The sequence below is a fragment of the Aquila chrysaetos genome, chromosome 3, assembly GCF_900496995.4.
Source record: "Aquila chrysaetos chrysaetos chromosome 3, bAquChr1.4, whole genome shotgun sequence".
In the NCBI taxonomy this organism is placed as follows: Eukaryota; Metazoa; Chordata; class Aves; order Accipitriformes; family Accipitridae; genus Aquila; species Aquila chrysaetos.
The window spans coordinates 69,904,440-69,918,487 of record NC_044006.1 but is presented as its reverse complement, the minus strand read 5'-3'; the positions used below and the strand labels follow the sequence as shown (position 1 = coordinate 69,918,487).

General features: G+C 44.4%; 1 protein-coding gene across 1 annotated transcript in view; it reads right to left on the bottom strand.

Moving 5' to 3' along the window:
* The window catches only part of CNPY1 (canopy FGF signaling regulator 1), a 98,896-nt gene that overhangs the window by 60,669 nt on the left and 24,179 nt on the right, over nucleotides 1-14,048 (bottom strand). Inside the window, 1 exon segment of the mRNA XM_030009000.1 lies at nucleotides 1,982-2,077. Within this exon segment, the coding sequence (XP_029864860.1) occupies nucleotides 1,982-2,077 (96 nt within the window).

Sequence of the window (14,048 nt, the reverse complement as noted above, 5' to 3'; positions counted from 1 at the left end):
AATTTATACTGAAGTCTAAATCCACAGTTAATTACAATGAAGTAGAAATTGTTCTGAAGAGATTAAGGATGAGCTTTTGAAGGAGGCCTCTGAATTTTAAGTAACCATTTCTCATTGAAAGTCACTGGGTTTGGGCATCTAACTCCCTTGCTTACTTTTGAAGATCCAAAACAGGGTCTAAAACCCATTCTGTTAACAAGTCAGCCAATATTTCTTTCCTGGGAAAGCAGTCTTCTGATGTCCCAAAATTAAGACAACAGGGGGCTACATTTTTTGTTTTATTCTCAAAGGCTAATACTGAAACAATATAGAAATCATTGTGAAAAATAAACTACTGCAATTTAGATATTTAGTTTTCAAATAAGTTGACAGGCATAGCAAGGAAATGTTTTTACCTCTGAAGAAATAAATGTAATGAAATACTGTTTAAATAATGTTTAAGTGATGTGATGAAAGATGGGTTCACGAACCCTCTGTTATGTTAACAATTAGCGGTGCAGGACATGGATTTTGTTTAAGAAATGTGTACTGCTAATATTGGGGTCAACATATGAATAAACAAGAATGGCAGTATGCACTAGAGTCAGACTTTATTAACGTACGCTTAGTTATCTGTGTTGCTTTACTTTCCGTACCAAGATCTACTGCAGTCAGGTCCTGTGTGTCTGTGTGTCCACAGGCAGGTGTGGGCACCCATTCGTTCTCTTGCCCGCATCCAGACATCATTTGTGCGCTGAAATTACTTTCTTGCTCAACGTGAGGAAGATACACACGTATCAGCCCACTACTGAAGTCTGACACTGACCCATGCTGTTAGAGGCAGCAAGGCCCAAGGGTTGGGGTGCTGACCTGGGACCACCCCAGGAGCACCCCAGGAGCTATCGCTTGTTCTGCTATAGACTAACCATGTAACGCCAGGCAAGCCACTGTGCCCTCCTCTCACTTTCTCTTAGCTATTAATCTTATTTGACTTTAAGCTGGTCTCTTGCTGTTGGCAACAATGGTACCCTGAGCCTGAAGTTCTCACTGACAGTAAAGATAAACTTCTTGGAGCTGGACTTCAGAAGACTCAGACGTCTTAGCTTCCAATTCATCTTACCTCCTGCTGCCTTGGAAAGCTGTGTCCTCTTTCCAGATGTGTCCTTGGACAGCTTGGTCCTCAGTGCTTCTCAGTGATAGCTTGGGAATAGACATGTAAAGCCAGGCCTGAGAAGCATCATCTCGAGAAGGCTGCTGCTGTTTACAAAGAAGCTTTCGTCTTCATTATGCCTTAAATACTCTCTTAAGCCTTTTAATTTACAGACAGCGATGATGGAGAAGTCCATTATCTGAGTCAACAACAATCCTCTGAAATATTTGCTGAATGACCTAGCTCACCAAATGTTTCCAGAGGCTTTTCTATTTACATTGGGATAGTATGATCTCTATTTTCCATGCTGCAAAATACATAGAGTAAGCCAAGCTCTGCTCCTGGAAGTTAGCAATGTGAGGGCTTGATCCAGCAAAATGTTGATCCCCCTCAGTTCCCACCACAGGCAATGGAAGTTGAAGGTATCCAGCACCCACAAGAAGCCCATGGACAGCAATGGACAGTATTTGTTGGACCTCCAGTGCAATGCCTGATTAGATAATGGTCTGTCTCTAGGTAGAACATATATTCTCTCCCTCTCATTCTCCCTTTTTCTTTCTCTGTCTTAATAATGCGTGTAGCTCTGATTTATTTTTTATCAGGATTAACAATGGAACAATACTGTTTCAAATATTAAAAAGGCAAAGAAATGTAGGTACTGAAAAGGAAGGAAAATACCTCAATTTCAAGCCTAAAGATTACTTTGAGTCCCAGAGGAAGCAGAAGCAATTTAGTGGCTGATACCCTTAGCAAGAAAAAAGGTTGTAAGATTAAGACCAACTGCTGTTTGGATAAGTGGTTGGTAATTGCACATATCAGCAATTATGTGCTGTCATATCATTTTTCTGTTACCTTACTCCTCTCTTGTGTCCCGTCAGGGTTTACTTGGAATGACCCTACATCTATGGTCCTCTTTGGATTCACCTTCTTAATGTCATACAACAGTGCCTCGCAAGTTCAAAGAAAAAAGAAGTCATTATTACAGGAGATGCCTGGTGGAGGTGCTCCTCTTCACAGATGTAGCTAGAGGCTACTGCTATAATAACCAGGCTCCCAGGAAGAGAAATAAAGAAAGGCCTCCTGAACCTGCAAAACCCCCTCTTCGTCCTCCAGCCTCACAGGGGGAGAAGTGGGTGTGTGGGGAGAGAGTTTTAGCAGGGAGAGGTTTGAGCAGGGTAGGAGAGGGTTGTCTCTGTGCGTGGTTCGGGTGCCATCCCACCCATGATGCTGCAGCACCTGACTCCGGGTTCACGCTGGGGGGTCTCGGCGGGAGCTGGGGGTCCCGAGGCTTGCTTGGTCGGGGCAGTACAGGTTACTATATTGAATCCTCTTCAAATAAAAAGGGGGAGCTTGAGTTCACTGTATGTAGGCTGCTTATAACTCCTGCCCCAGCTGGGGACATTTTGGGGGCTAATGGTGGCCCACCCTTGAGCTGAGCGGCAGGGTTCACTTCTGTAGCTTGTCAGAGTCTTTGCATCGCTCGGAAAAGCGAACACCGTCAGAAACACCTTTTCTCTCACAGAAGTAACTGATTGCCCAATAAAGTGTCAAAAGATAACAAAGTCTGTTCCAGCTAAACTCATCTGTTCATTGCCTGAGGGAAGCCTCCAGCTTATATGGCACTGGGTACTCCCATGGAGCAGAAAATATTTAGCACGCTAATCAGATTCAGGCAGGAGTTGTAGCTGCCGGTGTCTGCAGTGTGCCTACAGTATATCTAGAGAGGATGGGTGATAGCTGGCTTTCAGGTATCCCCGTTCAGACCTGCAGCGACATCTCTGAGGTCAATGACTTCATAGGGATGTAAAGGAGAGCAGGGTTTTACACGGGGATCCCACTGCACAAGCAGAGTGAGTCCTGTCTCTGCAAGGGCCATCCATCATGGTGAGAAGCTCTGGGAAGGACCAGCAAACCACTGCGTCAGGCTGTGGGAGACGCCAAACCCAGCTGAACGCAGGAGTCTTAGCAGTGATAGCGAGGTGCCACCTAACAGCTCATGGAAGAGCTAATACCCTTTGAAAAGCAGATAAAAGATTCATCAGCACAGATGAAGATATGAGGGCTAGGGCTTAGACAGCCTGTAGCTCCTGCCAAGAAATTGTGTGGAAGGTAGAAATGAATTTAAAAGGTTGAGTGGGGGCCAGAAAGTCAATAACTGAATAATCCCACCCAGATAGGAAACCAAAGCATAAACAAGAGTCTCCACATACTGACGAGTTAGCACTGGTTGCACTCTGGAAAGGATCCTAAAATAACAGAGATTCCTGGAGACAGAATAAACACATCTCTCAGTTGTCATCCTGAGCAGAGGGTAATTGCCTAGATGTCTGATTGACTCACTGCTAGAACTAAACACGTAGTTCTCTGACATGCTGTCACCTCCTTTGCTGTACGTTTGAGGTTTTTCAGCAAAGCACATCAGGAATCAAAGCAAATGTCCACAAGGAAAGATGCATCTTGACCTTGAACTTTAGGCACCGGCAAAGGGCTGAAAATGTGTTTAAAAGAAGTGAAGTTACTGCATTCCTGAGAGTGACATTTAATCTCGAAATTCCCCGGGGGCTTATGCACATACAATCCACCCCCCCCCAACAGAGGAACATGGAGTTGCAGCCCCTGTCTGAGGGCTGGGGAGTTGGTGCGTGGCTTTCTGAGCTCCCCAGTCAGACCATGACATGACCCTCAACTTTGCATCTGATCCCCATTTCCTTTCCCAGGGTTTCCTTCAGGGTTTCCTTCAGCACATCTCTTCCCAGTTTGCAGTGCTGGAAGAGACGGAGGAGCAAAGTTTCCAAGTTAGTCTTCCTTCTAGTTTTAGCAGCTCTTTTACCCTGAACCTGAGTGCTTGATGCCTTCTCAAAGCCACCACAAGGCTCTTGGTTAGTGATTCTATTGAGCGCTGAGCAGTCCCGTCTACCCTACTCATGCTTTGCTCCCTTCCCACCTCAGAGCTAGTCTCAGTTTCAGCTATGTTAAATGTTTATTTATGTAAATGTAAGAGAACCTACCCAAAAGCCTTAACACTGGAACGTTAATATGAATTTTCAATAAGTCTTGGAAGTTGCAGGGTGCTGGACGACTGTCAACATAATACTGATTTTTCAAAAGTAAAATGACCTGGCCAAACCCTAGGCTGGCCCAGCTCCTGGGAACGATGATGTGCTGGTTCAGGGTTCAATTCATAATAGATATAAAAAATAATACACTAAATGCAATGCAGTGTGTGTTCATGAAGGTACCTGTTTGTTAACTTGATATTATACTCTAATGTGTAACAGACTTCTATAAAGTAAATTGCTCGGTACTCTGTGACAGCTTAGGTACTGAACTCAAACAAAAATTAACCTGGCACATCATAGGTGAAAGGAAAATGTTTAAACAACAGGCCTTTAAAGGTAACTATAAAAGAAAACTACCAGTAGATGAAAGTAATTCTGAAAGAGTCCCGGTTCTAAGTCCTTGGTCTTTCATGTTATGCATTTGAGGAAAAAAACAAGATCATCATCAGAAGGCACAGACATTGGATGTGTGATTAACAGCGAAAGGATAGATTACGGATGTGGGGTGATCTGCATCACCTGGTGAGCTGCACATGGGCAATCGGTGCGGTCAGACACGAAGTAATTCCTCAGCAAACGAGGAATGCTGGATGAGCTTCCACGCAGGCTGCACTGGAACCAGCCAAAAGTCAGCATGCAAAATGGGTAATGCAAAACCTGGGGAAAATCTGTGAGTGGCAGACTGGAGGAAGGAGGTCACATCACCTCCCACCATGGGTCTGCTGTGGTCCCTGCTGTGAAACTGCCTCCAGGACACCAGCCCAGCACTACCATCAGGTGATGGAGCAGGAGAGGCTCTGAGAAGCTCCACAAAAAGACCAGGTATGGGGCGGGTGGATGGGCAGCTTCTTCTTTTTCCACCCAGAAAAGGGACACTGGAGGCACAGGAGGGTGCAGGCACGTGGCAAGGCAGTGGAAACCATGCATCTCAAATCCGGGTTGGTGGCCCAAGGATGAGACTATCTTCTCTACCTCTCTGCGTTTGAGAATTCACCCTGGAGTGAACTGAATTCCCGGTCAGAGCAAGCTTGTGAGGCTGGTTTACAAACCTGTTCCTTCCCCTTGCCTCCAGCCTGTGCAGGAAAAAAACGTTTTCTAACAGAAACTTCAATGGAGCTATCACTTTGTGAGCATTGCAAATATATATATATATATATATATATATGAAGCAACTTGTCTAATACATTTTCAGGATAGAAGTTTGAGATGTCAGAGAATTTTATCTGAAAAAAACAGGCATTCATGCACAAGAGGATAACTTCAAACCTATCTACCTATCTATTCAACTCCAAGCTCTAGGTAGATAGAGAAATCAAGTGGAAGCTAAAGCAGGCAGACACATGTAAAATGATTCCTGCAGGCAGAGAAGAACAGGATGTCCCTACAAGTACTACTAAACTGAGTTTTGGAGAGAAAAGCAGCAATTACCCAGCCTGTGTCTCCTGCCCTCACACGCACGACCTCAGGAGCGAAGTGATGTGCTCAGCTGAGACAGTCAAACGTGCCCCAGGGGGCTGGGATGGCACACGTCTCCACGGCAGCCAGCTCTTTTTCTACCCATGATGACCTACTCATCTTTCTCTTTTCTTTTACTGTAGGAAGAATATTACAACAACCCTGGGAAAAACGTTGTAGGAAGGCGTGCAGCAGACAGGAGGAACCCAGCCCAAGCAGAAGACCAGCTGTTCTGTCAGTGCTCCCTTGGTCTGATTTCATACCAGTAATGATCAAAAATAAGTCCAGCAATTTAAAACCAGTATAAATGGGTCCTAGCTTGGGCTCACCATACAGTGAATTCCCTTTTTCTCCAAAATTATATTTGTCATTGTGCTGGTTTTGGCTGGGATAGAGTTAATTTTCTTCATAGTAGCTAGTATGGTGCTATGCTTTGGATTTGTGCTGAAAACAGTGTTGATAACACAGGGATGTTTTCGTTATTGCTGAGCAGTGCTTACACAGAGCCAAGGGCTTTTCTGCTTCTCACCCCACCCCACCAGCGAGCAGGCTGGGGGGGCACAAGGAGTTGGGAGGGGACACAGCTGGGACAGCTGACCCCCACTGACCCAAGGGATACCCCAGACCATATGGTGTCATGCTCAGTGTATAAAGCTGGGGGAAGAAGAAGGAAGGGGGAACGTTCGGAGTGATGGCGTTTGTCTTCCCAAGTCACCGTTAGGTGTGATGGAGCCCTGCTGTCCTGGAGATGGCTGAACACCTGCCTGCCCATGGGAAGTGGGGAGGGAATTCCTTGTTTTGCTTTGCTTGCATGCACAGCTTTTGCTTTACCTATTAAACTGTCTTTATCTCAGCCCACAAGTTTTCTCACTTTTACCCTGTTGATTCTCTCCCCCATCCCGATGTGGGGTGGGTGAGTGAGTGAGCGACTGTGTGGGGCTGAATTGCTGGCTGGGGTTAAACCATGACAGTCATCAAGAACCTTCGCTCACAGAAACTGCAAAGCCAGAAGGCTTTCTCCATTCATTTACATATTAAAACTAAACAGATGATGAAGCAGAAGCAATTACTGGAGACAGGAATAGTAGTTTTCTTAGTTATGTTTATTCATTTTCTTTTGCTTATAGTGAAGTCTATGCTCAACAGAAAGCAGACTGTTTCAGATACTTTTGTAAGCGGTGTTTTACATCATCATACACTAGTATACAGCACATTGACTTGAAATGATTTAACAGTCAAAATGAATGAGATAATGTAATGCGAAGGAAATGTGCGGTGACATCTTTTGCTCCTTTCACAAGCAACGCCTGCCTACACTCCTGTAGGGAGCCCCGACATTTCAGCTGCGCTGCGTCTGCCTCTCTGTTAGAGGAGAGGTTTGTCTGCAGAGCCAAGAGCTGAGCAACACCATGAGGCAGTGCTTAAGCAAAGGGTGCTGCTCCCCTGCCCTGAGCAAACAGAAGTTCACCTCTGTCCCAGCAGCAAAGTTGGCCATTGCAGCCTTATCTTCATGATTGCTAATGGGTTGGGTGCTCTCTCTCACCCAAAGCCCTCTGCGCAGAAGATGGATCCTGGAGATCATATTTTAAACTTCCATTTTCCCTTCAAGTGCCATTTGGATTTATTTTTTCTCTCTCCCACGTTGTTTCACATTAACTGTATTCAACTACAGGGAGTATCAGAAAATATTACCTTAGCTTGAGAATAGATTTGCTCTCAAGTGGCATCTTCCAATACTACTGATTTATACCCTTTTCCTGCATTGATCTGTTGGGAGCTTTCATCAGCTATATCTGACATAAACACTATTATTCTGTATTGCATTATACCCTAGAAATCCACTCAAATCCCTTTGCTCCTCAAATTAAAGCAATATGCATTACAGTGTCCTGATTTCCTTCTATTCTTGCATTTGCATTTTTGTATCATGCTCTAGATTACTCATGTATATTTTGGCATAGCATCTCCCTATTCATTTAAGAATATTGCCTTTAATCTTCGTTATACCTTGAAGCATACAAAATTCCAGCCCCAAAGGACACATGGAGACATTTAGTTCCCACAGTGGCTGAATTTCCGTGGAAGTTATTTAAAGCAAATGTCATGTTGTTCAGAAGCCCAAGCCCTGTTCCAGGGCGATCCCATGGACACCCACGATGTGCCTCTGGTCTCACTGCTCCACACAGCATGTGAGGTTCATCTGCCGCACTGCAGATCACCGTGCTTTCGGGAAGGGACTTCTCTTCTCCTGCCACAGCGGCACAGACTGCACCTCTGCAGCCAAAAGGTTTTAGTTGTGTGGCCATGCTGGGATGCCTGAGCTCCTCAGTAGTTTAACCACGGAGATCATTTGCCTGCAAGCAGCTTTTTCATGGCAGAAATAGAGTAGCAGCTGTAGGCTGTACTTTTGCTGCAAGAGATAGGGTAGATTCGTTACATTGTTCTCATTCACTTTGAGCATCTTCTGACCATCAGAATGAGCCACTATTGTATTTCTTACAAAACATAATGCTACAAGAGTACACCTAATAATGTATCTTATAGTTAGGTTGTTTGGGTGGGGTTAGGAATTTTTTGTGGGTCTACATTACTTCCCAGATTTGTTCTGTGGTAGGACTCCATATAGGTCCAATGGTTGCCCCAATCAGATATTAATGGTTATACTGGAAATGTATTCAGTCAGCCAGCACCCTGAGTTTGGTAAAGCTACATGACACATATGAAAGGGCAGGATTTTCCTTGAAAGAGAAGCTTCAGACTTTTCTGAGGTAGTATATAGGCATGTTGGTTCAGAGTTGCTCCATTTGATAGCCAGTCTAGATAACCTGGCATAACCTTTATTCTAGACTTTCCTGGATTATTACACCCCCAGAATGTGGTCCTAAGTAAAGCTGGTAGGAAAAGACGTGTAATTTAGGGACAAGTAAGTCCTTCCATAGGTAGGAAGAAAGAGAGAAGACCCAGGCTTTATTTCAATTAAGGCTGAGACTGACATGTTCAAAGTGACCCTATTATTGTCTACACTTATTTTCAAACATCCACTGTAAGATATCTGAGATCTGGCTTAAAGATCTGAGCACCACGGACTCTGCAGGCAATTAGAGCACAAGGTGCACCGAGACACTAAAAATGCCCATTCGACGGGGCTCAGGACAGGCTCTCAAGAAACATCTTGAAAGCTGCAGCCCCTTACAAAGAGCAGCAAGCAACCCACAATGCCAGGGAAGATCCAGTGGCATGTGCAAGCCGTGACCCATTGCAGTGAGCACATGCAGCGTGGCTTTTGGGTCCAGTGTCAGCAAAAAACTGAAATACCGACCATGGTACTTGGAAAGGAGGAGCCTTTGTATAAGGCAGATCAGAAGCTGAAGATGGTTTGGCAAGAAAACCACTGTCACCTGGAGTCATAGGGAAAATGTGTCTGCAGCTTCCACATCAGAAGAGGAAACCTCTTTCTCCACCCGTATTTAGGCAATGCCCTCGTGCAGAGCCACTAATCAGCCCAGCATAGATTCAATCACAGCCAGTAATGTGGAGCTCTCCTTTGGAGGACAGTCCAACATCATGGATGTACCCATGAGGACAGCATCTCCTGAAATCTCCCACAAAACGCCCCTCCCTGGCCTGTTCACATACAAGAGCAAAAGACACTATCGCTGTTAAATTGAACAAAATTTTATATCCAACCCAAGCTGAAGAGACCCATCTCTGCTAATGTCCACCGGGCGAGGAGCAAAAAGGACAGACAAAAAGACAGAGGGCTAAAAAAACCCAGTTATGTTGTGCCTATCAGAGCAAGCAAAATACCATTGCATATTCATTAAGATTTGTGCAAAAGTTCAGAAAATTCCCTCCAGTAATGTAATGGGTGATAATTCAATTTATTTATGTTTTTAAGGCATGAAGACTTGCTTTAATTTCCCTCAACTGTGCCTCTATTATTATTAATCTGCTTATCTTCTAAAAAGATCATCTAAACTACACTTCTATAGGGAATGTGATCTTTGGCCATGTAGGGCTTTGCAATTATCCAGTTCTGAATGAACTTGTTGTTAAAACATTTTTTAAGTCTAATGAAAACATTAGATCAATTCCTTGCAGTGATAGTTGTCATTAAATCAATAGTGTGTGTAAGTCCATTACACTGATATTTGACACGAACTGCCGTAGGTCTGCTAACAATGAAACCATACTGAAGTGTGTCCTCTACTAAGCATATTTCATATGAGATAAAAATCTGTTAAGTCTACAGTAACCGCAACTTTTCTTCTTTAACTAAAATAAACAGATATCTGAAATGTTGCTGTAACTCACACTAGGACCACCATGATCACACAGGTTTTGGAGCCAGTCCTTTTATCACACCTTTATCACAGCTGTGCTCTCAAATCAGTTAGGAAAGCTTTTTTGATTGTTTATCCATATGGATTACAAAGCACAGGCAGAGATTTTGTAACGAAGTTCTGCTAAGTATGGAGGACCTGATCCTACCCCCTCCGAAAGCAACAGCACTGTCACCAACTTCAGTGGAAGTCGAACTGTTCCTCAGGTCCCTGGGAAAGGAAAGGTCTTCCCAAGGAGGAATAGCATCTCTGCATCACAGCGGAGCAGCTTGCAGGGGCAAGAAACACAACCAGACCCATTTCCCCACGGAGAAGTGCAGTTTCTTTGTACATGCTGTTATATTGCAAATGGGAAAGATTATTGAAAGACCTCTGGCTCTGTGTTCTTTAAACATTTTTCCAGTGGCCTGCAAACTCAATTTCCACTCCTACCTACCATGGGTCCTTCAGAAACATCATCATTACCAATGCAATCCTGTGAGAGTGTGATGTCTGATGCACGTAATATATCACGGGATTTTTACCATGAGAGAAATATAAAACTTGGGAAAATGCCTAGCTGATGGAAAGAGTGAAGTCCAGAGAAGAGCAATTTATCATGCCATTTCTTATGATTTATGAACCTAACAATATTTCAGTAGTAGTACGTAACATTTGCTCACAGGCAAAGGAGCTGTGAGCACACAAGTGTAAAGGGAAATAATGGTCAATGGCAGACATGAAAAGACCGCTTTAAACTGAAAATTCAAACTAATTTATTTGAAAGGTGTTAAAGATTTACTATGGAGTGGGCAGAGGACCAGTGAAACTCTTCATCAAAAAATTATTGGAAATTTTGGCCCTCAGAAATGGCATTTTTTCACAAGCAAATGAACTAATTGATAGAAAAAAAACCCCAAACAACAAACACCTGAGACATTCTCTGAGACTTTGGCTTCTGTAACTCTTGCAGCAGAAAATCCCGACCAGTGCAGAAGTGGAGCGACAACCCAAGCAGAGCAGGGTCCTGCCCTGCCCTGTGCTATGGCTCCCACTAACGGCAGCAAGGGAAAGCTCCGTCACTCCCAACAGAGCAGAGAGAGCAGAAAAAAACTCTGCAAACGTTCTTCACCCCATTTTTGGTGTTTGGTTTTTAAATGTCAAAAAATACAGTTACCAACTAGATTTTCCTGCATCGTTTCCACAGTCACAATATTAGTTTAACAGAAAATAATCTGAATATTAGTCTCCTTGGATGGGTTTTATCTCACCTTCAGACATCTGCAATGTAGACCTCTAGAGCTACATGCTCGTTACAGCCAGGGGACCGAGATCCAGGGTGTGATTCCCATTGACGGTCTGACCTATTTCAGGCACGGGATGAATCATGCTCTCAATTTCGCTGCCGACTTCTGCCTTGCCTGTACACGGAGCCGGGGTGACTGGTTCAGATGTGTGGTGGAAATGTCCCGCTGTGACTGCAAGGAGATGCCACACGGAAAATAATGCCCTTGTGCTCAGCCGGGGAGGATGATGGTGGTTGAAACAAGGACGTTATGTAGGACTCCCCTTTAGGGAGCCGAATCGGGGGTTCAGTGCCATGGGATGGAGGTTCTTGTTTATGGTTGAGGAGAGCTTCAACCCCCTTCACGTGGGGTCTTTAGATTTTGGTCAAGTCCATGTTCCGGTTCTGCTACAAGGCGGGAAAAGTCCAAAAATCTCAGGTTAGAACTGGTAACTGTGGAAAGTGATGGAAAAATATTTTTGTTTTACATTTTGGTTCTGAGCACAATGGAGATTATCAAAACAGCTGAATAATTTTCTGTTGGTAACACCACAGAGATATCTCCCTGCAATCATACGCAGAGACCAGGTGCAGGCTGTCCTTGGGTCCCACTTCTAAATCTCAGATACATTTTTATAAGGCCTCTGACTCAAGGAATAAACATGAGAGGATTACAGCTAATCAGATAAGTATGTCTTTATTTAACTGTAACATCAAAAATTAAGCTTGCAGTATGTTCTTAAGAGATAGAGTCTTCAATCTAATTCAAAGATTTTTTGAAAAGATTTTTTCCTTTTAATTAAATCGTGTTGATTTTATTTGACATTTGATTTCAAGAGAACCGCCAGTGTTTCTCCTTCACCGTCTGTCTCGAATCCATGTGTAACATGTCACAGCCAAAAGGCTACTCTGCTTCTCCTGAAGGTTGCTGTATTTTAGCTTCTCTGTGGGTCATACAGATGAGCCTAGGTACAGATCAGCCACTTAAACATTTCCCACCGAAGATCCGCATTTCTATATAGTGCAGCAGAGCGCTGTGCAGGTAGCACAGTATGCGTGTAGCACATATGTATGTGCAGGGAATGTAAACCTGCTGACACAAGGTAGGCTTTCCTCACACCGAGGAACAAGTTACGCTGGGATAAGCAACACAGCAAATATCCTGCAAATACCAGGGAAGAGCTTTTGGCCAGCTTGTCTTGCACTGGTCCGCGGTGGGGCCAAACCAGCACCCAATGGGTGCAGCCAACAGTGGGAGGTTGAAGCAAAGTAATATTGCTCCTTTTCAGCAGCCTGTCCGTATTGCGATGTATTTTATATTTCAGCTCCAGGGATGAAGTCTCAGCCTTGGGTCTTAGTCTGGGTCAGTCCTCTGGTCTGGCCCCCCGCGTGACTGCAGCACGGACCCATGACGGTGGCACCGTGGGGGAGGTGGGAAGGGCAGAGCTTCCCCTCTTGATGGCAGTGCTCCTTGCAGGACCACAGTGGTGGCCTTTGGGGATCTCCTCGTCTTCGAAACCACATGCATAATTGCAGAGCCCAGGAAGGAACTTACAGAGATACTCCATCTGTTAAAACACAGTGTAAGTTCTTTGAAGATGAGATCTGATGTATCAAACCATAAAAGAGCTAAAAAAAGGATGCTGTATTATATAGAAGTAATTGCACAAATATATTAAGGTTGCAAATCAGGATCTCAGAAGTCAGAAAATGCCTGCCTTAGCATCAGCTGGGAAAGAGCCCTGTGTCCACTGAATTCCCCTCTCATTTTTTGCTGAAACTGAAAGCTGCCCAGTGAATGAGGCAGGAAATTTGAGGAGGAGGAAGGAGACATGGTGAAGGCAGCTGAATGGTGTCCTGGGGAACTGGCTGCTATCACTGTCCCTGCTGAAGAGTTTCTCTGAGATACTGCCAAGTCATCCAAACCATACATCGAAAGCTTTGTCTCAGTAATTGTGTGGGATTTTGTTTTTTGAATGCATAAATTAATGCCCCAAGTTCTGATTCACAAAACTGCTGAGCACTCGTTGCTGTGAAAGAAAACAAGGGCACTGTCCTTCCAGCACATAAAGTGCTAGAGAACGTGAAGTGTTCAGAAAAATCAGGTCATTAGGCATGCAAATTGGGTCATCAAAATTAGTGGATCTTTTTGACATTAATCTCTCTAGACTTCTTCCTGGGAAAACAGGGAGATCCCATACCCTACAGGAGAGTTGTGAACTAAATTAATTTAATGTTTGTTTCCCCACCAGCTCCCACTCCATCTGATGCTGATGCTATTTGCATGTCAGGCGAGCTGTTTCCATCTCTTCCTCGCTCGCTGCAATCACCGAGGACACGGTCGAGGCGTGGATTGCTGCTGTACCGCTACGGAGCATCCCCAGTCCTGGGCAGACACGGAACGGGAGACCTGCCCTGGCCCCTACAGCCACATCAGGCACCTCTGGTGCTGATGGATCCATCTGGGCTGCTGAGCACTATGATTTCAGCTCCCAAATTCTCAAATTTGGTCACATTTGAGCATTGTCTCACATGTCCAGAGTATCGTGAAGGCCAGAATGACCTTCCCACTGCCCAGCTTTAGGGCAGTGCTCCACTATGTAGAGCTTCCCAACAGCAAAAACAACTTCTGAATGCGCTTGTTACTCAAGGTGGTTCTGCTCCCCTTCCATTTAGACAAGCCCAAGTCTATTATCCCTGAAGTAAAAAGTTAAAACTCCTACCGCAGATGTTTAAAGTAAGCATTTCTCAGAACAAAGAGCTTATTCAGCTTGAAAAGACTTACTACCTACGGAGAA